General features: G+C 37.5%; 1 protein-coding gene across 2 annotated transcripts; it reads left to right on the top strand.

Annotated features, from left to right (window-relative positions):
* Positions 1-25,171, top strand: TLR7 (toll like receptor 7). 2 transcript variants are annotated; one of them, XM_072614365.1, is made up of 3 exons: positions 1-181; positions 2,468-2,606; positions 21,424-25,171. In XM_072614365.1, the coding sequence occupies exons 2-3, from the start codon at positions 2,604-2,606 to the stop codon at positions 24,571-24,573; spliced, it is 3,153 nt and encodes a 1,050-aa protein (XP_072470466.1). In that variant the 5' UTR covers positions 1-181; positions 2,468-2,603; the 3' UTR covers positions 24,574-25,171. The 2 variants fall into 2 exon arrangements, with proteins under 2 accessions (XP_072470466.1, XP_072470467.1); XM_072614366.1 differs by lacking the exon at positions 1-181 and adding an exon at positions 2,143-2,313.
* The last annotated feature ends 2,257 nt before the right edge of the window (positions 25,172-27,428 follow it).

Below are 27,428 nucleotides of genomic sequence, written 5' to 3'. Positions count from 1 at the left end.
CAACTACTGACCAATTACAACTAACAGGCAGACAGCCACGGGAGCCCAGAGTGTAGCAGCACCCTCTAGTCTACCCGCCCTGCTTCCAGCCTAGTCCTCACAGACATCATCTGGGGAAGCACTTCCTGTGAAGGAGGGGCCCCTCATCATCCTCAACTACTAAATGACTGCCACCCACCAGGTAGGTAAGCCTGTCCTTTCAAAGCAAAGTGTGGGGGTAATGGAGCATGTGGGGGGGGACAGGGAAGGGTTTGGGAAGGGATGGAAAGACAAGTCAGGAAAGTGAAACCACCACTATAGCTTTGACCACTATCTCCCTTCAAACTTTTACGTAGATAGCTCAAGACTCTGAACTTAAGAGCCTTGGGAATAGACATCCTTCTATCCCAGTCTCCAAAGCCTTCACCCTGGAAGTCACAGAACCTTGTATAGTCATAGCCTGGCAGCTGAGCCTGTAGATGATACAGCTGCATCTTTTGAAGACTTATAAAGAATATTATTACACCAAGGCCCTTGGCACTATCAAATGGTTCAACATCAGAAACTGATGGGATTTTATCAGACATTATTATCTATTTCACTGCTACTCCCAAAAGGACCATGGGACTTTTCCATCTGACTTGTAGACGAAATCTTCCATATGTATTGTCTCTCTCACTACATTGTGACCTTCTTAAAAATGGACTGTAAGACCGTCCATTTGCATCACCTGGTTTATTCATTCATTCATGTGTAATTAAAAGTGGAATAACGTAACATCTCACACATAGGAGAGTGGTATATAATTTCATGATGCTAATGAGTTTGCTGAATTCATCTAAGAAAGAGGGATAACTCTTTTTGAGTCAAAAGATTTAGATTGATATTTTTCTGCTCAATTAAAAATCACTTGAGACCAAACAATAAATCAGTTGAATTGATTTGTTTTTTTAAAATATTCTTCCTTGCCCCAGTCTCTGAACTGATTAGATAGCTGACTGAATTATCACCATGTAGTATCAGAACTAGAAACCCACTAGTCTAGGGATTCTTAACCTTTTCTGTCATGTGCAGCTTTGGTAGTCTGATGAAACCTATGGATTTCTCAGAATCATGGCTCATTTTGTTTTTAAGTATCAAATAAAATGCCTATATTGAAATAGTTATCAAATAATTATGAAAAGAAGTTCAAGACTCCAAGTTAAGAACCTCTGCCCTAGTCCACGAGTTCTTTATTTGACAGATGAAGCAACAGAGGCCCCCAGACAAATAAAGTGACTTACCCATAGTCACACAGGAAGGCTGGTGTGATTGGGACTAGAATTCTGCTCTCCTGACAGTGCTTATCCAGTACTAGTTACTAGTGGATAAGTATTAGATGCAGTACTGATAACCATCACCATCCACATTTACTGAGCATCTTTTCTCCTCTGGTGCCTCCCAAAAATATGTCAGCATAGTCAGTACTTAATTTTTTTTTCTAATGGATAAGTGAGTGGGATGCTGGGCTATTGCTTAAGATATAAAGAAGCAGAAGGATTTACAATGTCAAGAGGGAGTCAGGATGCAGACTTAAAATCATAAATAACACTACAGATAGCATGTGCTAAGTCACAAATGAAAGGTATTGCTCATACAACATAACCTCTTTTTTCAAAAAGTTCTAAGTAACTGTGATTCTTCGTTGAACTGACTGAACTAACTGGTTTCTTTTTGGAGGGCTTGATGTTTTTTTGTTTTGTTTTGTTGGTCCAGACCAGCAGGACCTACAAGATGAATTAAAAAGCAAGCCAACAGTAGGAGACAGAACAGGAATCTATAAAAGTAACCTTAGGAAAAAAGAGCAGGGTACCATATTCCAATGGGCATTCTTTCGAACTGATCTTCTTCATTTGTTTGCATTTAAGTGATAGGTGGTTTGTTGTTGGGTTTGTATTTTTTTTCTGAAGCACAATTAAATTAGCAGGAAACAAAGGAAACTTTCTACTTCTGCAAAACCTTGTCTCAGACTGTCTGTTCTTTGTTAAGTGTACACTTCCTTCTATTTAATCTTTCTTTCACTTCCTACCCATATAGCACCAATTTTCCTTTATTCCACGGAGACTCGTTGTCTCTAGAGCGTGCAGAAGCAGAGAGAGAACCCAAAAGGTATTTTCAGCATTGGTATGGATGAATATTACTTCTCATTTGAATTAACTCAATCTGCAAACTAGAAATATATGTGTGTATATATGTGTATATATACATATATACACAAAAATGATATTAGAAAAGAATGAAAACTAATGAGGAAAAAAATCTCCAATGAAAATTCCTGGAAAGAACAGCAGAGAAGTAAGAATTTTAATAATCTTTAAATGATGTTCTGAAAGAAAATAAGTTTCTAGTCTATAATGAGTGTGAGGAAGTTCATACTATTAATAACTGCTCTCACTTGTACTTTTTGAAATATTTTAGTGAAGACAACAAAGCTTTTTTTCCCCCTCAGGGACAGTACAACACAATGCTTTTCCTTTATTTTAACTAAAGCTACTGGACCGATGTCAGGCTGATCTCTGTTTCTTTGATGCCCAGCTTTCCTCCAGTGAGAACGTTACATCCCACTTGGAAAGAAAAGACCAAAAATGGTAGGATCAAACTCTAACTTCCTAAGAAAAAAGAAAATGTTTTGGTAAATGCTTTGTTGAATACTTTGTAATTTGGTTGAGTGTTATGTTAAATGGTTTGTCTGTGGTTTGCTCCTTTTCTCCATCCAAGATCAATCAAGAGGCAGAGAATGGTTGCTTATTCTAAATTTCTGCTAGAATGCATGTGAATTGAGCTTAACAACAGAGTTTGAAGTAGGAGAAATAACCTTTATGAATGACCATGTTACCTCCCTCTTGGTTCTTAACCCTCCAGCTCTTAAAAAATGTTGTTGCTTGGTGCATCTGAGAATTTAATCTGATACCTGGTAAAAATGTGTGGCATCTCTAAATGTTTTCTGTATGTGTGTATGTGGGACACAGGGTGCCCCAAAAGTCATAGTGCAGTTGTAAGTTTAATTTATATAACTATATAATTTACATACATATATTCACTTTTAATCTACTAATCTATAGTTTTAATATCTCAAACCTGCACACTTTTGCAATATCATGTGTGTGACAAACCAAACACACACAAACATATATGCTTATGTAGAAATACATATCTATAAATATTCACACAAATATGTGTATAAAATAATTTTAATATAATTGTATAGTTTTAACAGTTATATATAGTTTAATAGTTTAAAACTAGAGGACATGTGTGTGTGTATATACACAATACAGGTGAAGAATGACCAGAAATGGGGCAGTGATCTTTGTTTCATTTATATTTTTTTTTACCACGCAACAAGTCAAATATTGATCATGTTTCTGTAATTTCTAATTAGGCATGTATCAGAGCATGTAGAAAATGCATTGTAATTTGTAAATGAATTATGCATTACAGATATTGGTCACTGCTCCATTTTACTCTAAAAGAGAGGGTCCCAAATGTTTCTGAAAGAATATCAAATCTATATTTCAAAAAAATGAAACTGCTAACACAACTCCCTCTCTCTCTCGTACATACACACACACCTCTTTGTCTCTGTGTCTGTCTCTCTTAGAATCATAGTATAATTAACAAGTCTGTTCGACATATTTTTCGAATCAAGAAGATTTGAGTTCAAATCTTACCTCTGATACAGACTATGTGACCATAGGCAAGTATCAACCTTTCAATGGCCCAAGCAAATCTCTAAGACTGAAAGGTGCAGAGCATGTATTAATTTGTATTGATAGAGGGAATTTCCTTATCAGAAGTTCCCTGTACCAATTATGGTGCTTCTTCCTCCCCAAAATGTAAATATAATTTCATATTTGTGTCTGAAAAATGTTTATGTGTGTGTGCATATATGTGTCTCTATGTATTATATATGCATATGTGTGTGGATATGTGGATACTCTTAGGCAAACATTTAAGACAGAGGTGCTTGGAATCATGCTTTTTAACTCTTTGTATGCTTAGTACCTAGCACGGTACCCTATGCCTAGACAATGATTGATAAAAGTTTACAGTTAATGAAGATCCTTCAGCACGTACACACACACGCACATGCACACGCACACACACACGCACGCACATGCACACACATGCACATGCACACACACACAGGTGGGGTCAAATTAAATAAACATTGGTTATTTTAAATAAAGTAATTTGATTTTTAAAAACTTCATAAAGCTTAGAAAGTTTATTGCAAAGGCTATTCCATTTTGGTCCAGATGTCCCCCCACCCCGAGATGAATATATTTCTAACACATGCTCTTACTATATTAAATCAGAATATTAAGTTGAAACTCTGACTTTTTTATGTTACCTTCTTCAAAAACTCTTTTGTGTATCTCTACCTGAAGACCAGACTAGCCAAAGTGTGCTGTTAAATATTTCTCAACCAGCTCTCCAGAAGAAAAAAAAAAGTATATGCATGATACACTTTAAAGTTTAATCTGCAAGTTAAGTGACTGCCTAGAGTTGTACAGACAATAGGCATTTTGAGGCAAGATTCGAACTAGTCTTCCTGATTCCAAATCTGGATCTCTATCCATAGCATCACCTAGTGGCCTCTTTGAGGGAAGAGAGGTTATTTAGTTTAGAAAAAAATTTATCTTGTGTGACTCCAAAGTATAGGAAGAGTAAGAAATTCAACAGCTGGAAGTTACAGAAAGGCAGATTCCAACCAAAAATGAGCAAAAGTAAGACTTTTTTTAAACAAATTGTCACTGTGCAAAAATTAAATACATTTACTTATGAAATAGTTAGATATCTGTCACTGAAGTGTTCAAGTAGACCCTAGAAAACTTTGTTAATGTTAAAGGCTGGGACAGATGATCTCTAAGGAACTTCTCCACTCTGAGATTCGGTGATTCTATAAATATTACACAAATTTATGCTATAAGACTTACAGTTTTCTGGTATTTCTTCTCATAGAATTTAACATCCAATTAGATGTATTTCAACATTTATAAAAAAGGAAGAGGTTTAGGTTCCATTTTGTTTTTTTCCCCTCTGCCAGAGAAAGGATTGCAATTGCTTTTCTTTTTTAGTCACAACAGTTAGAGAAGTATAAAAATATTACATATATAGCCTCTTCTCTTATTCAGAGTGCTTACTTAGCAATGAAAAGAATGTACCTTTATCAAAAACAGGGGTGGGGAACCTGGGGCCTGAAGGCCACGTGTGGCCTTCTACATGCTTAAGTGTGCCTGAATCCATCAAAGGGCCACACCTGAGGATTTAGAAGGCCACGGGTGGCCTTCTGGTGCAGGTTCCCCACCCCTGAATTGTAATCATTCTGTGTAAAATGTTTAAATGACAGAACATTCAGCTTTTCATCCATTGTCCACCTGGTACTTTTACTACCTCATCTGCTATTTTCTACTTCTTATCTTCTAAGAATTTTCATGTTTCTAGAAGACATTAAGGTTTACAAAATTCTTTCCTCACCACAACTGTACAAGGTGGGTATTATTATCCTCATGTAATAGATGAAGAAACAGAGGATCCAAGCAGAGAAATGACTTCCCCAGTCACACAACCAGTGAGTGGAACCAGAATTCAAACACGGGTCTCCTGATTTTCAGATCCATCCCTACTGTTCCTCACACAGTCAGTAATCCTATGACTATACTCTGACATCAGTCCAACTGGGAATACTTTCCATTCTCCTACAGTAATAAGAATTGCTCAGATTTATGCAATGTTTTATGGGGGCTTTGTGCATTATTTCACTTAATTCTTACAGTAGCACTGTGAGGAAGGTAGTGCAAGTATTATATTCTGAGGTTCTGAGAAGCTTGGTGACCTTTCTAAGGTCACATAGCAAAAGAATGAGACTTGAACCCAGACCTTCTGTCTATAATCTGGTGCTGTTTCCACTTCATCAACCTTCCTCCTGAAAGCCCTATCACCTTTTCAAAATTCTGGGCCCTCATGACCCGGGAAATAAAGAATATATGTGTCAAAGAACAGTACTACCATATAGTGGGCTTTTGTGCCCATGAGTTGGAAGGGAGATTCTTTCTTTAAGCCTCCAGAATAAATAAATGCTCCCTATACTACGCTGCTCTCCTTTTTTGTTTGACTCTCCCTTCCTTCCTTCCTTCCTTCCTTCCTTCCTTCCTTCCTTCCTTCCTTCCTTCCTTCCTTCCTTCCTTCCTTCCTTTTTTCCCTCCCTCCCTCCCTCCTTCCCTCCTTCCTTTCTCCCTTCCTTTTAGGTCAGGAAGACCTAAGTTCAAATCTAGCCTGCAGACACTAACTGCATGACCCTGGGCAAGTCACTCTGCCTGTCTCCTCAACTGTAAAAAAGGACTAATAATAGAATCTGTTTCTCAGAGTTGTGAGGATCAAATAAATAAGGTAATATTGCAAAGTATTTTGCATGATCCCTGCAACAAATATTAAAAAATACTTGCTTCTTTCCTCTCTTCTCCACTTTGCTTTCTTCCTTCCTTGCCTTCCCATCCTTTCCTCCCCACTTTCCTTTCATCCTTTCTTTAATTTTATTGATAGGGCAACTAGGTGGTGCAGTGGATAGAGCACCAGTGCAGGAGTCAGGAGGACCTGAGTTCAAATCTCACCTCAGACACTTGACACTCACTAGCTGTGTGACCTTGGGTAAGTCACTTAACCCAAACTGCCTCATCCTGGGTCATCTCCAGTCATCCTGATGAATATCTGGTCACTGGATTCAGATGGCTCTGGAGGAGAAGTGAGGCTGGTAACCTGCACAGCCCTCCCTCACTCAAAACAAAGTCAAGCTCAAGTCTTGTCATTATTTCTCTGATGGCATGGCCTTCTTTGGCAATGAAGGACGAACACACACATAATTTTATTGATAATTTTTCTAACACATCAAAAGACCCCCAGTATATGTGTAATGAAATCACCCCCAATGTAAGTCCTCCTAAATAGATAAGTAAAACAGAATAAAAGAATTATTGTGAATGTTTTGCATCCTTATACTTTAGCAGTTTCTGTTAGAATAAAGGACATGTGGATGACTGAGTTAATACTAGTGTCATTTAATGTTTTTAACTTGAGTCTTGTTGCCATTAAAAGTTACAGAATTGTAATCAAACAGCAATCTATTGTTAAGAACCTAGTTATAACGATGTATGTTGATCACGAGATTCTACTCTGTTCACCCTGTATTACTTCATACAAATCTTGCGATATTACTCTGAAGTCTTCCTTTCCCTATGTAATATCCCTCTGCATTCATGAGTTGACTGCAGCTTTTTCAGTTGTTAGTCAGTACTGGGCCTGTGTAGCTTCTTAGATTGCACAAAAAGTTGTCCATATTTTTGCACCATTTGGTTTTCTTTATTAAAAAGCCTACTTTGTGTCAGGCTTAAAATAGGAAGATAATAACAGAAGGGTCCTGGTCCTTGAGGAGCTTATGTTCACTAGTATAAAACTGATAAATAAATTAAAAGTGTATATAATAATACAGAATAATTTAAAGAGGGAGAGAGCATTTTGGTTTTCAAGAGAATTACATTATAGAGAAGATAGTCATATACTGGGTTCATTTTACTTATTAAATGGAACGCTTAGCAACCTCCTTCTGAACCCATGCTTAGGAAACCAGATGCTTAACCACAAGAGGAGGGATTGTCAGTGTGCAGACCTTGGGCAAGATACCAGGTGGCCCTGGGGTGGGTCCAAGTGATGGTCAAGGATTTCAGCTTACAGCCAAGTATCATACTTAATGATGAGCTTTCTAGGACCTGATCTGGGCCAGACATGGGCATTTATTAGACATAACCTGACTTCCATCAGTAATTGATAAAAGTTGAACTTTTTACATGGTTTTATACATCATACTGCGTATGATTTGGGAGCAGGTGTTACAAAGTTATTGATGAACAAACTTCATGCATGTGAATAGCACATTTTTAAAATAATAAACTATAATTGTAATTTGAGAATTATAGCTAAATAGAATTCATTTTGAAGATTCAAATGCATTAACCTTTGCTGAATAAGTAATCTAAGAAATTGGATTCAAATACTACTTCTGACGCTTACCTGGGAAAGTCATTTAACTGTGCTGGGCCTCAGTTTCCTCATCTAAAAAATGGGGACCAGATGACCACCCACTCTAGAGCTATGAACCTATCAATACAAGGAACAAATCATCGTACTCATCCTTGTTCTTCCTCTAACTTGGTTAATGGCCCGGACTACTTAACCTCATTTCACTTTTGCCTTCTGTTGACTTCCAATCACATCCTTGTATCTGTAGAAGTGAGGGAACCCACCCTTGTGAAGCTTTGCTGACAAACGTATTCAAAATCATAAACAACAGGTCAAGGGCTTGATGGTGTCCCTATGAACTGGCAAACAAAACAAATTAGTGAGGCATAGAGATGAGAGCATTCATTTCCTTCTTTTCTCCCTCCCTCTTTCTTTCCTTCTTTTTTCTTTCTCCTTTCCTTTCTTTCCATTCCTCCTTCCCTTTTTTTCTTCTTCCTTCCTTCTTTCTTCTCTTAGTTCTTCCTTTCCTTTTTTCCTTCTTTCCTTCCTTCCTTATTTTTATGTACTCCATTCCTTACCTTCTTCCTTTTCTTCTTTCTTTCTTCCTTTTCTTCCTTCCTTTTTCTTCTCTCTTTCCTTTCCTTTTTTCTTTCCTTCCCTTTCTTCTTTTTTCTTTCTTTCTCCATTCCTTTCCTTCTTCCTTTCCTCCTTTCTTCCTTCCTTCTTCTCTCCTTCCTTTTTTCTTTCTTCTTTCCCTCTTTTTATTTTCTCCTTTTTTCCTTCTTTTTCCTCCTTCCTTCCTTCCTCCATTTCCTTCCTTCTTCCCTCCTTACCTCCTCCTTCTCTCTCTCTTCCTTTCTTTCTTTCTTCTTTCCTTCCTTCCTTCCTTTCTTTTTCTTTCCTTCCTTCTTTCACCTATCTCACCTAGGCTAGAAATGTAGCAGCCACTCCTGTGTCCAATAATCCCCATAATGATCAGCACAAAAACTTTAATTTGCTCCATTTTTTTAACTAGGCTGGTTCACTCATCCTTAGGCAGCTTGATGAATCTTTGCTCCCAGGGAGCTCATCATATTGGTGCCAGACTTGGTGCAGACACTTAATTGGCTTTAGCCTTACTGCTGCGCAGAACTCCTGAACTCAAGGGATCCAACCATCCTCAGCCTCCCCAGTAGTAGGGATTATAAATATGCACTGTCATGTCTAACAAGAGCATTAATTTCTAAGAGCAAAGCAACCTAGTGAAAAGCACTAGATTTGTAGTCAGAAGATGTGGGTTTCAATCCTGGCTCTATACTAAGTCTGTGATATGGGGCAAGTCACTTTCCTTTCTCTAGGCCTTGGTTTCCTAATCTGTAAAATGACCAATTGGCCTAGATAATATGTAAGGTCCCTTCTGGCTCATGAGACCATGGAAATAAGTACTGCCCTAGGAATATTTTATCCACTGTGTAATGTCCTGTCACAAGTTTGTTTGTTCATATAATGTGTGTATATATACATATGTATAATATATGCATATATATACAATGTTTGTGTAATGTATGTGATATGTATATATACAATGTTTATGTAATTATTTTAATTATATAATATATATTATATGTCATATAATATATATTATATAATGGGGAAAGATGGTTCACACTAAAGTCTCCTGATTAGGTGTTAATGGACCCTGCCTGTTCAGACATTCACCCGTCTTATCTCTAAGACTTTTTTGCAGCTTTAGTTAGAACAATATAGAGTGAGCAAAAAATATTTAGAGTCTGACAATATGCCATTATTGGAAAATGCCTGCTGCTGAATATAGTACACAATACCCTCCTCATTTACAGGGAATAAAATTTTGAAATAATAGTACCTAACATGCTTTACAGTGCTTTACATGTGTTAACTCATTTGATTATTACAAGATCAAGTTATTATCCACATTTTACAAATGAGGAAACTGAGGCAGACTACAGTTAAGTGACTTGCCCAGGGTCATTCAGCTAGTGTCTGAGGTAAAATTCAAACTCCCACCTGCCTAACCTCAGGTCTAGCTTTATATCCACTGAACTCCTCCTTTCCCCCACCTCCAACTACCTAAAATCTTCAGGAACAGATAAATCCATGAGCATTTGACACAGAATACTGACAAAATATGTTAATTTCTCTCCTAAGCTTCCCCTTTTTAAATGCAAGTTCAATTCTGATCACAGTAGGAAGAAAGCCTTGAATGAGTGTCAATTCACCTCAGTGCAGCAAACGTTGATGTTCAAAGTGCTAGGCTAGGCTGGAATTATCCTTAAGGAGCTTTTGCTGATCCTAGAGAAGGCAAGGAAGACCAAGAGATGACCTAGGCTTCTCTACCCCTAATGTTCATGTTGCAGTTATTTGGAATCAACATAATAAAACCACCCCATGAAGACATTTCCCTGCTTGCCTCTTGCTCCCTTCCTCTCATGACGGGATGCTCAGAACCGCATTAGCTCTCCCAGTTTGGTTTCAAAGTCCTTTCCTGCTGGGTAGTAAGACAACTGACCTCAAAAATAAATGGTGACAGTAATAATGGAGAAAACCACTCAATTAAGAAGAGCAGATGATTAGTGCTTGAAAGAAAGATTTGCTTAGATAAGTCAGAGTAGAAAAATCTCCTTATATTAATCTTCAGTTAGTGGTGGAATACATTAATCTATGTTTTAGAGAATCATTCTAAACATCTCTCAGAAAATAAAGCAATTAATAAATTGAAATATCATGATATCAATGAAATTCAGTAAATATTGATTAAGCACCTCCTATGTGTCACACACTATGCTAGATCCTGGGGACACAAAGACAAAAACCAAATAACCCCGCTTACAGGGCTTATATTCTATTGGAGGAAAAACATGCACATAGAAAACTGAACACACAATACAAAGTAATCTCCAGAGAAAAGGTATGAAAAGCTAGGAGTATTGGGACAGGATTCCTGTAGGAGGTGGCACTTGGGCTTTGAAGTAAACTAGGGTTTATCAATAATGATAATAGCTAATATTTATATAGCACCTACTATGTGCTGGTACTTTAACAAATGTCACCTTATTGAGTCCTCATACAAACCCTGGGAGGTAGGTGATCCCATTTTTTTAAATGATTTCATTTTATAATTGGGGTACACAGAGGTTTAGTTAATTGCCCAGGATCACACAGTGAATATTTGAGGCTAAATTTGAACTGAGATCTTTCCTGAGCACTAGATCAAATGCTCTAATCACTCTACCACCAAGGCGCTATGAGGCAGAGGTAAGAAGGAAGCATATTCCTTTGCCAGTGCAAAGGTATGGGGACAGGAGATGGGTTGTAGTATCTAGGGTACAGCAAATAGGTCATTTTGGCTAGAATGTAGACTGTGAAGGAGAGTAATATATAATAAATATGGAAAGGAAGCCAGAACTAGATTGTGAAGGACTTCAAAAGAGATACATGTGTGTGTTCATCCTTCAGTGCCGAAGAAGACCATGTCATAATTTCATATTAATATCAGAATTTGTAGGAAGGTGTGGACCACTCTCACAAGTGGGTACTCTGGATGCTCAGGAGCACAGAATACCAGAGACAGAAGGGACATCATCAGTGGTCTTCAATGAACAACCCATACCCAGACAAGAATCCCAACAGTCAGAGTAGGGAAAGGACAGTGTGGTGCAGTGAACAGGGAGAGTAATCAAAGAAACCTGGGTTTGAATTCCAGATTCGCCAAGTGTTATTTGTATGACCTTAGTCGGGTCATTTCACTTTGAGAAACCCAATTTTTTGATCTGTAAAATGAGAAGGTTAGAAAATATAAGCCTATGGATGTACTTCCCAACATCACATTCACGATCCTATGAGCAAGCCTTTGCTTGAAAACCTCTAACAGAGAGGAATCTCACTGCCTCCCCAAGTAGTCCATCATTTTTTCAGTTTGGTTTCCCTTTCAGATTTTTTTGGAGACAGTTGGGTTAAGCGACTTGCCCAGCGTCACACAGTTAGAAATTGTCTGAGGTCAAATTTCACCTCAGGTCCTTGTGGCTCCAGGGCTGATACTCTATCCACTACACCACCTAGCTAACCCTTAGTTGGTTTCTTTTTGCTTTTGCATTAAGCCCAAGTGTGCTTCTGAATTTTCCCCTGAATGTTCCCTAGTCTATCACTCTAAAACTAATGACTTATCAACAGAACAGCCTTTTAAATACTTGAAGACATTTATCATCCTCTGCCACCTCCAACCCTCCACACACAGTCTTATCTTTCTGAAGTTAAACATTCCCCACTTTCTTCCACTGATCCTATGGTACAATCCCAATCCCCTCATCACATCCTCATTACTTTCTTCTGCAAATACTCCAGTTTCTCAATATCTTTCCCAAAATAGTATGACCAATAACCATATGTAAAATGGCTCCAAGTCATTAATAAAACAAATACTAATTAAAACCACTTTTTTTAAACCAGGTTTTTTTAACCTCCAAAACATCAAATTGGCAAAGAGGATTAAGAAAAAATGTGGAATACTCAGTCAAGGGTTTTGAGAAGACAGGCATACTAATATACTGTTACAGAAGCTGCAAAGTAGTACAATCATCCTGGAGAACAACTTGGAATTATATAAATGATGTCACTAAATTATTCATTACCCTTTGACCCATTGATCCTGCTTCTGGGTAAATCCTCTAAGGAGGTCAGTGACAGAAAATTGCATTACCAAGTAACCATAGAAGCACTTTTCATACTAGTTAAACAATCACTCACACACACACACACACACATACACGCAATTGATTCACCCATCAAACAAGGAATGGCTAAACAAACTGTGGTGTACAAAGGCAAGAGAATAATGTTATACCAAAAGAAATTATTGTCATAAGGAATTCAAAGAAACATGAAAAGAGGAGAGTTAAGTCAAAGAAACCAAAACCTAAGCAGTAATATACACACTGACTATAATTACAGTGAAAACAACATTGAATGGCAGCTGAAGTCTGATTAAATACACAGAACAAGCGTAGTTTCAGAGAGCAGAGAATAAAATACATTCCCTTCCTCTCAGAAGAGAAGTAGGTGACTATGGGGATTGAATATCCCACACTTATTACCCTGTCAAACACACTTGCTTTATCAGTCGGTTGTGCCTAATTTTGTGTGTATATGTGTTAAGGGAGGATTTTATGTGTGTGAGTAGGGGGAGGGATGCCAGGAAATTACTGTGATGTAAGAAAAGGGTTTTGGGGGGGGCCATGTATGTCTATCAATTAATCACAAAGCATCCATAAAGCACTTAGCATCTCCTCAAAATGGGTCAAATGGAATTGAATACATTACCCTTAGATGTGATCTGATCACTTTGTAGTGTTTTTAGATCCTGTGCGTATATTGATGCAACCTGAGACAACAAGCACTCATTAAAATGACTACTATATGCCAAGCATTGCTTTAGGTATTAGGATACAAAGAGTGAGCTGCCAGCCACATCAGTGTTGACACACAAAGCTTTCCAACCCATATCTTTTTCGCAAGAATTGTTTGATAGACACACTTCCTCCCTCCTGTTCACAGTTGATTTTTTTTAACTGAAACATAGGACTTTTCATTTATCTCTATTCAATTTCATTTTATTGTGTTTGGCCCCATGTTCTAACCCACTGAGACCATTTTTGGGTCCTGACTAGAGATCCTCTGGCACAGTTTCTGCTCTCTTTCTGCCTTCTCATAATCAGAAATTCTGTCCGTGGAGTAGCCACTGATATCAATGAGAGCTCTGCATTCAAATCTGGCCAGTGAGATAGAAATGAAAATCAGACTCTGAGTTTTTTAAAGGTAAGATAACAATAAAATTCTGAGTTCATAGGCTTGTTCCTGGAGAACTATTTGAAGGATATAGATTTTGACCTAGAAGGGATCTTTAGAAACTTCTCAATATCTTAGTCTCAAGCAGGACAGCTTTGAAAGAAAGATGCTGAATTTATTATGTACTTTTGGGAGGGAGGTAATTGGGGTTAAGTGACTTGCCCAGGGTCACACAGTTAGGAAATTGTCTCAGACTAGATTTAAACTGAGGTCCTCCTGACCCCAGGGCTCAGTGTTCTATCCACTGTGCCACATAGCTGCTCCTCTTGCATACTTTCTTTTTTAAGCAAGCTGTACTTACATTCACAGTTTTGCATATAATCCTCTTTTTCTGTTTTTCATGTGTGAAAATATTCCTTTATTCAGTGTTTAAGTATTAAATAAAAATGCATAAAACATTTTAGTCTTTCAAATTGACCATGTGCCAGACATAAGCTTCTTCTTACTCTTTTTAATATTTGTGATTCTATCAATATAAACAATAGCTAAAACAAAACAAAAACCAGAAAGAAACCCCTAAACATTAAAATAGAAGAGTTCCAGGAAACATCATCTTGTAAGGGAAATAAGTTAACAATGAGTAGGCCTTTCTCTGCTATAAATGCTTACCTTGTAGATAGATATGTAAGACAACGTAGAGATGACTGCGCTAAGTGGTTGTACACCAGACACTCATTTTCTGCCTTCCCAGAATGAAAGCCCTTCCCAGGGCTTAAGTGTGCGGATGAAACACCTGTGCATTCAAAGGGAGCAATCCCATTTTCAACATAATTAACTCCCTAATTGAGCATCCAGATTTAGTCAGTCTATTTGCATGTGGAATTAGCTATGATTCATTACCAAAGCCTTCCCCGACATAATGGTGTGTTCTTTTCTTACAAATCAAATTACTGAAAGACGAATGTCATTTGGCAATTATTGAGGAAACATGAATCATTTGTATTAAAGGAAAAAGAAGAAAAAGAAAAGGAAAAAAAAGTATCTCAAAGTTGATTTATCCCCCAAAAGTAAGTTAAAACTAAAAGTTTGGGTCTAATCTGAAGTAGGCAAACAACCAGATGGTTGAAATAGAAAAGGAAAGGCAGACTATCCAGAAATAGAAATCCCCACTGGAACAAAGGAAAAAGTTTATATTCTTAATCCTGTTTCAAAAACTCCTTAGAGACAGATGCTAATTTCTCAAGATATGCTCTTTTTTTAAAGCAATAAGATTTGAGAAAGGATCTTTAAATCTAAAGAATCTTTTTTTAAAACTTTGTTTTACTCATCTTACTGTTGGTAGACAATTGAATTGAGTTCCTTATATGACTTTTAATCCTTTTTAGAGATATTTCCTTCTGATATTAGCCTTGGAATACTAATTTTTTCACCATGGATTCTGATACAATGCATCCATCCAGTGACTGTTTGGCTTATTACATTCCTAAGGCCATTTTGCTTTGGGCTAAGTCATTTGGGCACAGGTCAGGACCAGTGAATCAATTAAAATTAGATATAATATTGTTATCTTCTTCTGAATTTATATCTTCCCTGACACTACAGTAGTTTTTTATGGTCAAGTTCTTTTATGTCATTGTTGTTTCTTCATTTTTCCAGTCTATTTCTTGACTTTATGTTAAAGTTGGGCTCTGATCAGCTAGCGATAGGGAGGGTCTGTCCCAAGAATCAGACTTTTTTCCTGCTGCTTTTTCAGAGCTAGTTCAGGGGGGTCTGCAGGTTGTTGGTGTTTCCACGGTAGAATGACCTGGAGAGAGGTGTAGTCACTGCATTCCTGGTCTGCCCTCTGGTCTTTACCCAGAAAAGGTCCCTAGTTCCTTGCAGCCAGAAGCTCTAGCATTTCTTTTGGCTCTGGGACTACAACTCAGAATATGGGCAATAGAGTTGCTGATCAGCTCCAGCTGTACCCAGGGCAAGCAAAGGGACCCCTGTAATCTCTTTCCGAGCAGTTGTTCAACCTCCTTACCATTTCTGGGCTGAAAGCCCCTTCAGCAGCTGCTACTGACCGCTGCCACATACACTCTAGACAGGCCTCCATCCTGGTGTCAGAGACCTCTCCTACCAGGTCCCTAAGTTTCCATAGACTGGAAAAATGCTTTACCCTCCCCCTTTTGTTGATTCTGACCCTCCATGATTTGATCTGAGGCATTAAAGTTGTTTGGAGGGGAATGTTGGTAGAATTCAGCTGGGTGCCTGCCCCCTATCTGCCATCTTGGTTTTGTCTCCCAGATTGGATGATTTTTAAGATCCATTCCAGTTCTCACATTTTAAATCATAAAGCTAGAAACAAGTTGGAGAAGATCTTATGTCTTCTTAATTATTTTAAACCTCCTCTACTAAAGTCTTACTCTGATCTCCCTTATGGCATAGAGGTGAAGCACAGAGGTGAATCCTGGGTTTGTTAAGGAATATAGTCCCTCTCACACCTATTAAACTGTAAAGAATTCTCTGACAGAGTCAGAGAAAAACTGCTAAGTAATCCTACAATACTTTCCTCATTGTTACTGTTGTTCCAGCTTTGTGACTGCAGTTGTGGTATTCTTAGCGAAGATCCTGTAGTAGTTAGCCATTTCTTCCTCCAGCTCATTTTACAGATCAGGAAACTGAGGCAAATAGGGTTAAGTAACTTGCCCAGGGTTAAGTGACTTACCCAGGGTCACACAGCTAATAAGTGTCTGAGGCCGGGTTTGAACTCATGAAGATGAGTCTTCCTGATTCCAGGCCTGGAATTCTATCCACTGTACCACCTAGCTGCCATGGAATCTTTCTAGAAGCTCTTTAACGTTTCCTTTCTGAAAACCTTTATCTTTACTTTACTGGGAGAATGCCCCTTTCTCCCAGAGATTAAATCTTTCTGAGTGACTTCCCTGGACCAAAGAAGTGTTTCCTATTTCTCGCAGTATCATACACAGCCTGAATTAAATCATCTTTTCTAAGTCTTGTTTTCTTAATTGAATTCTGTTTTATTTTACTTATCGCTCCCTACTTCTACCAGACTGAATTATAGTATTCAGTCAGTTGTCAATGAATACTCAATCATTATAAAAAATTGCAACCCTAAAGCACATTTCTAAATTCATTTTTATAAGATACTTTTTGTCTGTGGCAAAATAAGTGTAACAGAATAGAGATGTAATTGGGGTAGGAAACACTATCATAATTACTAACCTCATCAAGGAACAATAAGGGTGTTTGGAGTGACTGGTTGAGTCACTAATTCTAATCCTGATTAAGTAGATAGATTTGGAAGGTCAAGGTGAGTTTTCTCTGGATACTCAAACAAGTAAAAAATTTCAGTAGTTCCTTCTTACTTCTAGGACAAAATTCAGATACCTCCAACATGATATTCAAAGCCCTTCACAATATGGTTCTCACGACCTTGTCTGTCGGGGGCAGCTAGGTGGCACATTGGATAGAGCACTGGGCCTGGAGTCATGAAGATCTGAGTTCAAATCAAGGTTGACATTTGCTATGTGACCCTGGGCAAGTCATTCAACCCCTATTTGCCTCAGTTCTTCATCTGTAAGATGGAGACACAATGGAGAAGGAAATGGCAAGCCACTCCAGTATCTTTGCCCAGAAAACCCTATGGACATAGTCCATGGAATCATGAAGAGTCAGTTGACAAAACAATAGCAGCCTTGCTAGTCACATTTCATATTATTCTCATTTCCATACTCTTCATTCCATCTCCTACTTCTGACTTTCCCCTACTTTTGGAACACACTCCCTCTCAACTCTGCCTCGTAGAATCCCTAGTTTTGTCCAACTTGCTAATTTCAGTCATTTAGAATAAGAGAAATCAATCAAACCAAAAATCTCGGATAGTCACAACTTTTTCCTTTCCAGATACTATTTGGAATTAAAATATCTGTGAAAATCATGAAATTAAATAACAAAATAGAACTTTGAAATATTCTCAAGTCTGGGAGAGCCCTGGGAAAAGTCACAAAGGAGGCAGTTTTGTTTTCATCAATCTTCCCTTCTTAGTTTCTTCCTACCTGATTCCTTCCTACCTGTGTTTCTTCCTCAAAGGGTACACAAAGCTCTCAGGTTATCTCTATCTACTTAGATGTTCCCTCGTCCTTAGGCACTTCCTTGGTTCTCCCTCCTATCTCACTCCTTATCAGTAATGATTTACTATTGCCTCTCTCATTTTGTGCTATATATACTTACTTCTTGGAAAAGATCTGCAACTAATCCAAGCCAATTGTTAACCATTGAAAACTGCTTAATGCATTCCCCCTTCCAAAGATAACATATTAACCTTACTTGACTTAAAGATATTAAGGCATGAGACTTGGCACTCATATAGAATATACAGTAGAAAGACCATTGTGTTTATATGTCAGAAGTCTGGTTGTACATCATAGGTCTGCAGTTTCATGTGTAATCGTCTCTTTCATTATACTATGTCATGGAAATGCTAGTTTTATTAAAGTAAAAAAATAAAAATGACATTAAAAGAGAAATCTGGGTTTCAATCTTGCTTTTTCTCATTAGAGGCAATTGTGTTATAGTAAAAAGGGGACTCTCTCTGAAGTGACAGGACCTTGGTTCAAGTCTTCCCTCTGAAATTTCCTAATGACCTAATTGAAAGCCTTTAACTTCCTAGGTTTTAATTTTCTGATATGTGCAATGGAGAGTTTTGCTAAAATGGCCTCTGAGGTCCCCTTCTGCCCTGGATCAATGATCATATTATTCTCCATAATAATGATAACTAATATGTATATAGAGCCTACTATGTGCCAACCACTATACTAATGCACTTTACAATTATTACCTCATTTGATACTCACAACACTGGGAAGTAAGTGCTATTTTTATCCTCATTTAAAGCTGAGGAAATTGAGGTAAGTTAAGGGACTTACCCAGGATTACACAACTAGTAAATATTTGAGGCTGGATTTGAATTCAGGTTAGCCTAATTCCAGGCCAGGTGTTCTATCCACTGTACCACCTAGTTGCTTATTTTACTCCCCTTTATCCACTGTAAATAAAGGCATAAGGACACAGGTTAAAGACTTTCATTTTTCTCTAGATTTATGATCCTACAGTGAGAAACAATGGAGCATAGTAGATGGAAGACTATTTTTAGGTAAAGAAGACTGGAGTTGAAACATTGCCTCTAAGACATATTAAATATAAGCTTATTGGCAATCATTTAACCTCTCAATGCTCCAGGCAACTAAAACTAAATTACAATGGAATTGCCAGTTACATTGATGAAAGGCATTTCCACAGTGGAGGAACTCTATATCTCTTGGGATCTTAGAATTGGTAAATTCTAAGGAGATTCCTACATTACTGTGTCTCTCCCCCACCCCACCCCCCAAAACAAAACAAAGAAATTAAATGCTAAATGGTAGAATTTCAAGTATAGCTAGGTTCCATTAATTAGAATAATGAATGCCATGAACAGGTCATGTTATTTGAATTTATACTTTTTGAAGACATATATATATGCATACATACATGCATGCATATTATATATACATATATGTAATATATGATATATGTGTGTATAGGTAGATAGATAGATAGGTTATTGATTTCAGCCCAATGGAAATATGAAACAAAAATTCAAATCTTGCTCCCACCAAACTGGTTCCAATAATATATAGGTAATTGGTTCCAGCCCAATGGAAATATGAAACAAAAATTCAAATTTTGCTATCACTTCTTCCCATTCATTAACTGCACTAATAGGGATCTAGCTATATAAATAATAGACTAGTGTTGTACCTAAAGTCACACCATGCAAGTATCTGAGACTATCCACTTGTAAAGCCTGACTCTAGCAACAATATACATTTATCAAGTGCCTACTACATGTCAGGCACTGTGCTAAGCTCTGAAGATACAAAAAGAGACAAAAAATAGAACCTGTCCTAAAGGAACTCACAATCCAATGGGGTAGACAAGATGCAAAAATGCATATATAAAAGGAAGCTATATACAAGATAAATAGGAATAATTGACAGAGTAAAGGCACTGGAATTAGGAGGAGTTTGGAAAAGCTTCTTGCATAAAGTGGAATTTTAGTTCAGACTTAGGAAAGCAGGAAAGCCAGGAAGCTAAGATGAGGAAGAAAAGCAGAAGGAGTGTTGCAAGGATGGGGGACAGTCAGAGAAAATGCCTGGAACTGAGAGATGGAGTATCTTTTTTAAAATTTGGTTCTTTTTAAAAATTTTTTTTCCAATTTATTTATTTTTAGTTTTCAAAATTCACTTCCATAAGTTTTAAATATTCTCCCCCTCCTGCTCCCCTTCCCAAAACAACATGCAACTTGATATAAGCTATACATAGACATTCCTATTAAACACATTCCCACATTAGTCATGTTGTATAGAAGAATTATTATGAAGTGAAGAAACCATGTGAAAGAAAAAAAAGAAAACAAACAGTCTGCTTTGCTCTGCATTCAGACTTCACAATTTTTTCTCTGTATGTGGATGGCATTTTGAGATGGAGTGTCTTATTCATGGAACAGCCAAAAAGTCAATGTCACTGGATTGAGAAATACATGGCAGGGAGACAGGTGTGAGAAGACTGGAAAGGTAGGAGGGACTAAATTATGAAGAGCTTTGAATGCTAAACAGAAGATGTTGTATTTGATCCTGGAAGTGAAAGGCAGGCTGCTGGAATTTATTAAATATAGAGGTGACATCATCAGATGTGTATTTAGGAAAATCTCTATAGTGGCTAAATGGAAGATGGATTAGGATGGGGTGAAAGGGCAGGGAACTTGGGACAGGTAGACCTACCAGTTATCACAATAGTCCAGGTGTGAGGTGATGAAGAATTGCACTGGAGTAATGGTAGTCAGAAGAGAGAAGGGGGCATATACAAGAGATGTTGAAAAGGTGAAATCAATAGGTCTTGGTAAAAGATTAGATATGAGCGGGTGAGACATGGTGAGGAACCCAAGATGACTCCTAGGTTGAGAGCCTAAGGGACTAGGCAGATGATGTTGCCCTCCACAGTAATATGAAAGGTAGAAGGTGGGGACAGTTTAGGGGGAAAGATAATGAGTTCCTTTTTGTACATATTGAATTTAAGATGTTTACTGGACATTCATTTCAAGAGATCTGAAAGACAGTTAGAGATGTGAAACTGGAAATCAGTAAGCATCTAGACTAGGGTAGGTAGAGTTGAGAGCCAAGAGCACAAAGATGGTAATTAAATCCATTAAAAATGAGATCTCCAAGTGAAGTAGTATAGAGGGAGAAGAGAAGAGGGCCCAGAACTCTGGGGGATCTCTGAGAGAGAGCTATAAATACAATGTGGCAGAGAATCCAGCAAAGGAGACAGAGAACCAGGAGAGAGTGGTGTCCCAAAAACCTAGAGAGAAGTAAGTAGTAAGAAAGGTAGAACAATCACCATGAAGGCTTAAAGGGTTTGAGGATGGGAACTGTTTGGTTAAAATCTTTATTGTTAAAATGGATGTAATAAATGGAAATTAATTTCACACCTATTTAAGGTCTGCACAGAATCCATTCTTTGTTAGTTCTCTCCTTCTTATTCTTTCAGATATTCCTCATGCGAGAATTATACAGACCATTCCTTATTCTATTTCACCTGTTCCTATGGTACAAACTTCCTGGAGCTAGATGGTTTCCTAAAACCTTGCCTTGTAACGTCACTCAGAACATTATGGAAGCCAGCGTGATGGTCAATTGCACTAATCAACGTCTCACAGAAATCCCAAAAGGAATTCCTTACAATACAACCAACCTGACCCTCACCATCAATCACATACCCAAAATTTCCCCAAACTCCTTTGATGGTCTGAAAAATCTGGTGGAAATTGATTTCCGATGCAATTGTGTTCCTGTCCGACTAGGATCAAAAGATCACATATGCACCAAGAGTCCAAATATCGATGTTGGCAGCTTTAGAAATCTCACTAATTTGAAGTCATTGTACTTGGATGCAAATCAACTTTCTGAAATACCTTTGGGCCTTCCTTCCAGCTTACAGCTGCTGAGTCTTGAAGCAAACCACATCTTTTCCATCACCAAAGAGAACCTGACTGAGCTGGACAACCTAGAAATACTCTATCTGGGTCAAAATTGCTATTTCCGTAATCCTTGTAATGTTTCCTTTTTTATAGAAAAAGATGCCTTCCAGAGTCTGAGAAATTTAACAGTATTATCCCTAAAGGCTGACAATTTAACCACTGTTCCTACTACTTTGCCATCCAGTTTAACGGAGCTCTACCTTTATAACAATATTATCCAAAGTGTCAAGAAGGATGATTTTCAAAACCTCCATCAATTACAGATTCTTGACTTAAGTGGAAATTGCCCTCGTTGTTTCAATGTCCCATTTCCTTGTGTCCCTTGTCCAAATAACAGTTATTTAAAGATCCATCCACATGCTTTTGATTCTTTAACTGAATTAAGATTTTTGCGTCTCCACAGTAATTCACTCCGAAACATACCTGAGAGATGGTTTAAAAACACTAACAAACTTGAAGAACTTGACCTTTCCCAAAACTTCCTGGCCAAAGAAATTGGAGATGCCAAATTTTTATATTCTCTTGGCAGTCTCATAAAACTGGATTTGTCTTTCAATTATGAACCACAACTCTACCTTGCTTATTTGAACTTGTCAAAAGCATTTGCTTCACTGAAAAATCTGAAAATCTTGAGAATCAAAGGGTATGTCTTTAAGGAATTGAAAATGAACAACCTCTTGCCCTTACAGAATCTCCCACAGCTTGAAGTGTTAGATCTTGGCACTAACTTTATAAAAATTGCTGACCTGGGGGTGTTCAAAGATTTGCACTCTCTGAAAAACATTGATCTTTCTGTTAACAAAATATCTCCTTCTGAAGAGTCAAGTCAAAATGGATTTTGTTCAATGGCCAGGACTTCTACGGAGTTCCATGTTTCCCAAGTATTTGACTCCATGCATTATTTCAGATATGACGAGTTTGCCCGAAGATGCATGTTTAAAAGCAAAGAGAAGCCTTCCCTCTCACTAATCAACAATGACTGTGAGTCATATGGAAAAACCCTGGATTTAAGCAGAAATAATATCTTTTTTATCAAGTCCAGTGACTTCCAGGATCTTTCTTTCCTGAGCTGCCTGAATTTATCAGGAAATAGCATTAGCCAGGCTCTCAATGGCAGTGAATTCCAACCTTTGGTGAAATTGAAATACCTGGATTTCTCCAACAACAGACTTGATTTGCTTCACTCAATGGCTTTTCAGGAACTGCAGGAACTAGAAGTTCTAGATATTAGTGGTAATAGTCACTACTTTCAATCAGAAGGGATTACTCACATGCTTAATTTCACCAAGAACCTACCTATGTTGAAGAAATTGATGATGAATGGGAATGATATCTCCACCTCCACCAGCACAGAAATGGAAAGTGAATCTTTAAGGATTCTGGAATTCCGAGGAAACCACTTAGATATTTTATGGAGAGATGGTGATAACCGATATTCGCAACTCTTCAAGAATCTGATCAAGCTGGAGGAGTTGGATATTTCAGAAAATTTCCTCAGTTTTTTGCCTGCTGAAGTTTTTGAGGGAATGCCTCCAAATCTAAAGACTCTCTTCTTGTCCAGAAATAATTTTAAGCATTTCTCCTGGGATAAGCTCATCTGTCTTAAGAATCTAGAAACTCTGGATCTCAGTTATAACCATCTGACTTCTGTTCCTAAAGTACTATCTAATTGTTCCAAAAGTCTCAAGAAGCTGATACTTAGTAATAACAAGATCCATAACCTGACAAAGAATTTTCTCCAGGATGCTTTTCAGTTGAGATATCTGGACCTTAGTTCAAATAATCTTCATGTCATTCAAAAGTCAAGCTTCCCAGACAATGTCCTTAACCGACTTGATATGCTGCTTTTACATGGCAATCACTTTTTGTGTAATTGTGATGCTGTATGGTTGGTGTGGTGGATTAACCAAACAGAGGTCACTATTCCTTATTTAGCCACTGAAGTCACCTGTGCAGGACCGGGAGCACATAAAGGCCAGAGCTTGGTTTCACTTAATTTATATACATGTGAATTAGATTTGACTAATATGATTCTGTACTCTACCTCCGTATTCATCATTCTTTGCCTGATGGTTCTTCCAGTCACAAACCACCTGTATTTCTGGGATATGTGGTATAGCTATCATTTTTGTAAAGCCAAATTAAAGGGATATCAACGCCTGGTTTCACCAGAGTTTTGCTACGATGCTTTTATTATTTATGACACCAACGATACAAAGGTGGGGGAATGGGTCATCAAAGAGCTGATGGTAAACATTGAAACCCAAGGAGAGAAGCAATTCAACTTGTGTCTTGAAGAACGAGATTGGTTGCCAGGAAAACCAGTTTTGGAAAACCTTTCCCAAAGTATACAACTAAGCAAAAAAACAATATTTGTGATGACTAATGACTATATCAAGTCAGGGAATTTTAAGACAGCATTTTACTTGTCACATCAAAGGCTCATAGATGAAAAACTCGATGTGATTATTCTGATATTTCTTGAAAAAGCTCTTCAGAGATCTAAGTACCTCCAGCTCAGAAAAAGATTGTGTAAGAGCTCTGTCCTGGAGTGGCCCACTAACCCACAGGCTCATCCTTATTTCTGGCAGTGCCTGAAAAATGCCATAGGCACAGACAATGACACAGTCTACAGTAAGGTGTTTAAAGAGACTCTCTAGCTCCCGTCTTCACAAACTGCTGGGACATGAAGAGAATTCCCCATTGCTAAATTCTTATCAAGAAAACTGGACCCAGATAGTGTTGAGAAATCTCCTAAGAACATATGCGCATGAGATTATATGAACATATTATCTCAGCTACTTGGGAGCTACCAGGAAGGCACATGGGTTGTAAATGGATAAACAGCATTCCCTGTCACTTTTAAATCTCCCACCTCCAATTTCTTTTGTTTTCTTTTACTTCTTGATCTTTTGTCACAATTTTTGTCCTGAACTTTTAGCTCTTCAATTATATTTCATCTCCAAATAGTCTCAATTCCTCAAGACCAATGAGGAACAGAACACTGACTTTGGCCAAAGATCTTATGTTAAAAAATCCCACCTCTAATAGTTATCTATGTGATATGGGGTAAATCTTTTAACTTTCCTGGTCCTTAGTTTCCTCATCTGTAAACTGAAGGGGTTGGACAAGATCTGGGGTGGGGAACCGATGGCCTCGAGGTCACATGTGGCCCTCTAGGTCCTCAAGTGCAGCCTTTTGACTGAATCCAAACTTCACAGAACAAATCCCCTTAATAAAATTAATAATAAAAAGTCACTAGTTGGTTTCTCAGTCTCTTTCCAGATCTACTTCTATGACTGTATGATCCAGTGACCCTATGCAAAATGTTATGAGGAGGGAAGACTTAGAAATCCATAGTTCTATTCTTTCCACAACTGTGATAATTCCACCGTGAATCAAATTACATCGCTGACTCATCAAATCCAAGAGACCATTACTCTCTACCTATTAAGTACTTGAGTCCACAGAGTTTAAATTATAGCTAGTATTAATATTACAAAGGGCTTTAGAGTTCATTTTATTTTTACAACAATTCTGTGAGGTAGATGTTATTATTATCCCCAATGTACAGATGAGGCAAAGGTGACAAATAAAGGTTAAGTGACTTGTCCAGGGTCATAAAGGCAATCAATCAGTAAACATTTATTAAATGTCTCCTACATGTCAGGAACTGTGTTAGGCACTGAAAGTATCTGAGGCTTGATGTGGTCTTTCTGCCTCAAGGTCTAGTGCTCTAAGTACTATGCCACCTTGGTTGTGTCTTCATGATACCAAAATCATGAAACTCCTGAAATTCATTTTTAAAAAAGAAGTTAACCAGAATCATTTAGCCCTAAGTAGCCCATTTTGTTCAGTGGTTTCTTGACCAGTTTATTCTGCATTCTATAAACACCCAGTCTGCTTCATGCAGACATGGCCTCTAGTCCCAAGGGCCTGAATGGCTGCTATTTTTCTGTTTTCTTTTCCCTTGTGACCTGATACAGAGTTTCATGAGAATATAATGAGCAAAAGTCCTGTGCTTAATGGAGGCAGCCTGAGCTGAAATGGAAAATTTTCTGACACATTTCAGCTGTTTCTCAAAGTAATGTACTTCATCTTTGATTAATCTGCCTGTCAATTATTTTTATCCAGGCTGCCACATACTGTACACATAGTAAAAATTGCTATCTCCAAAGGCCTAATATCAATACTGTTTAGATAACTAATGCGGTGCATCTGTGAGTACCAAGGATTCTGGCAAATGGAAATGAACTCTTCTAGTCTGCCAACCCTGAGTGGGAGGCCAAGGAGATTGTTATAAGTAGAATATCAAGATAACCAAGCACATGGATTTTTAAAAATTCAGTTCAAAACAATAGAAATCTAGGAATCTTGTTAATGAGAAAATAAAAGAATATTTTAAATTCTGAGTTAAGTTCTTTCTATAACAACAAAGTTGTTCATTATATACTACGAGATAGGTCCAATGTTTTAGATACAAAAGTTAAGTAAAAATGGAAAAACTCTCAGTCTTATTTGGGCTCTGAAGAAGAAAGAATGTTACAGTAAAGACCTGGGTTCTAGTTCCATGGGTTCTAGCTAATTATGCATAATTTTTTAAAAAATTTTCTAAGAAATTATACAAATAAACAAAATTAGCTTGCAATGGTGTTCCAATTCAATCTAACTAACATTTATTAAGCTAGACACTAGTATGACAAAGACAAAATGAAAACTAGTCCCTGACTGCCAGAAGCTTATATTCTGTGACTGATTAATCAAACACATGATCTAATGGGGATTGAAGAAAATTGAAAAACATCATCTGAGAACTATGGGAAGGCAGTATTGTAGAGCACAATGACTCTTTGGACCTGAATTCCTAAGAATTCTGACTTAAAATTTTGCCTTTTGTACCAGCAAGTTTTGTAACCATGGGCACATGACTTAATCATTTGGAACCTTTGTTTCTTTAGCTGTAAAATGGGTACTGCAAAGAGGAGCCTACTATTCCATGTGATTCTTATCTAACTTTTCCTATGTTGTACTTTTCTCACAGGTAAATTGTGAATATGAAATAAAAATAAATGTGTATAACAAAATAACATCTATAAAGCACTTGATAGAACACTTGATAGAACTTTTTTAGAACTCCATTTAAATTCCAGCCACTATCACTTCAATGCAAAGGAAAACATTTGGATGTAGCTGATACATTGACCCAATATGACATAATAAAATTGGCAGGATACTTTAATATAGTCAGACAAATTCAAATATTCTGAAGGGTATAAATTTTATGTCAGAAGCCAGAACCTTTAAAACAAAAGTCCTGACTTCTTTGGAAAATTAGGATGGGAACAAAAATAGGAAACGTATACTTGAGTAGGATCAAACCCATTCATCAGAGCAACACCAAGAATATGAGACAGATGGAGAAACAAATTAACTTCAAAAGCAAATTGACATTTATATACCTTATTTTTAACCTTCTGGGGAGAAAAATATTCCTAAACACATACAAATCAATAAG

This window comes from Notamacropus eugenii, chromosome 5, assembly GCF_028372415.1.
Source record: "Notamacropus eugenii isolate mMacEug1 chromosome 5, mMacEug1.pri_v2, whole genome shotgun sequence".
Taxonomy (NCBI): domain Eukaryota; kingdom Metazoa; phylum Chordata; class Mammalia; order Diprotodontia; family Macropodidae; genus Notamacropus; species Notamacropus eugenii.
The sequence above is the reverse complement of the archived record's forward strand: the minus strand, read 5'-3'. Positions and strand labels throughout refer to the sequence as shown.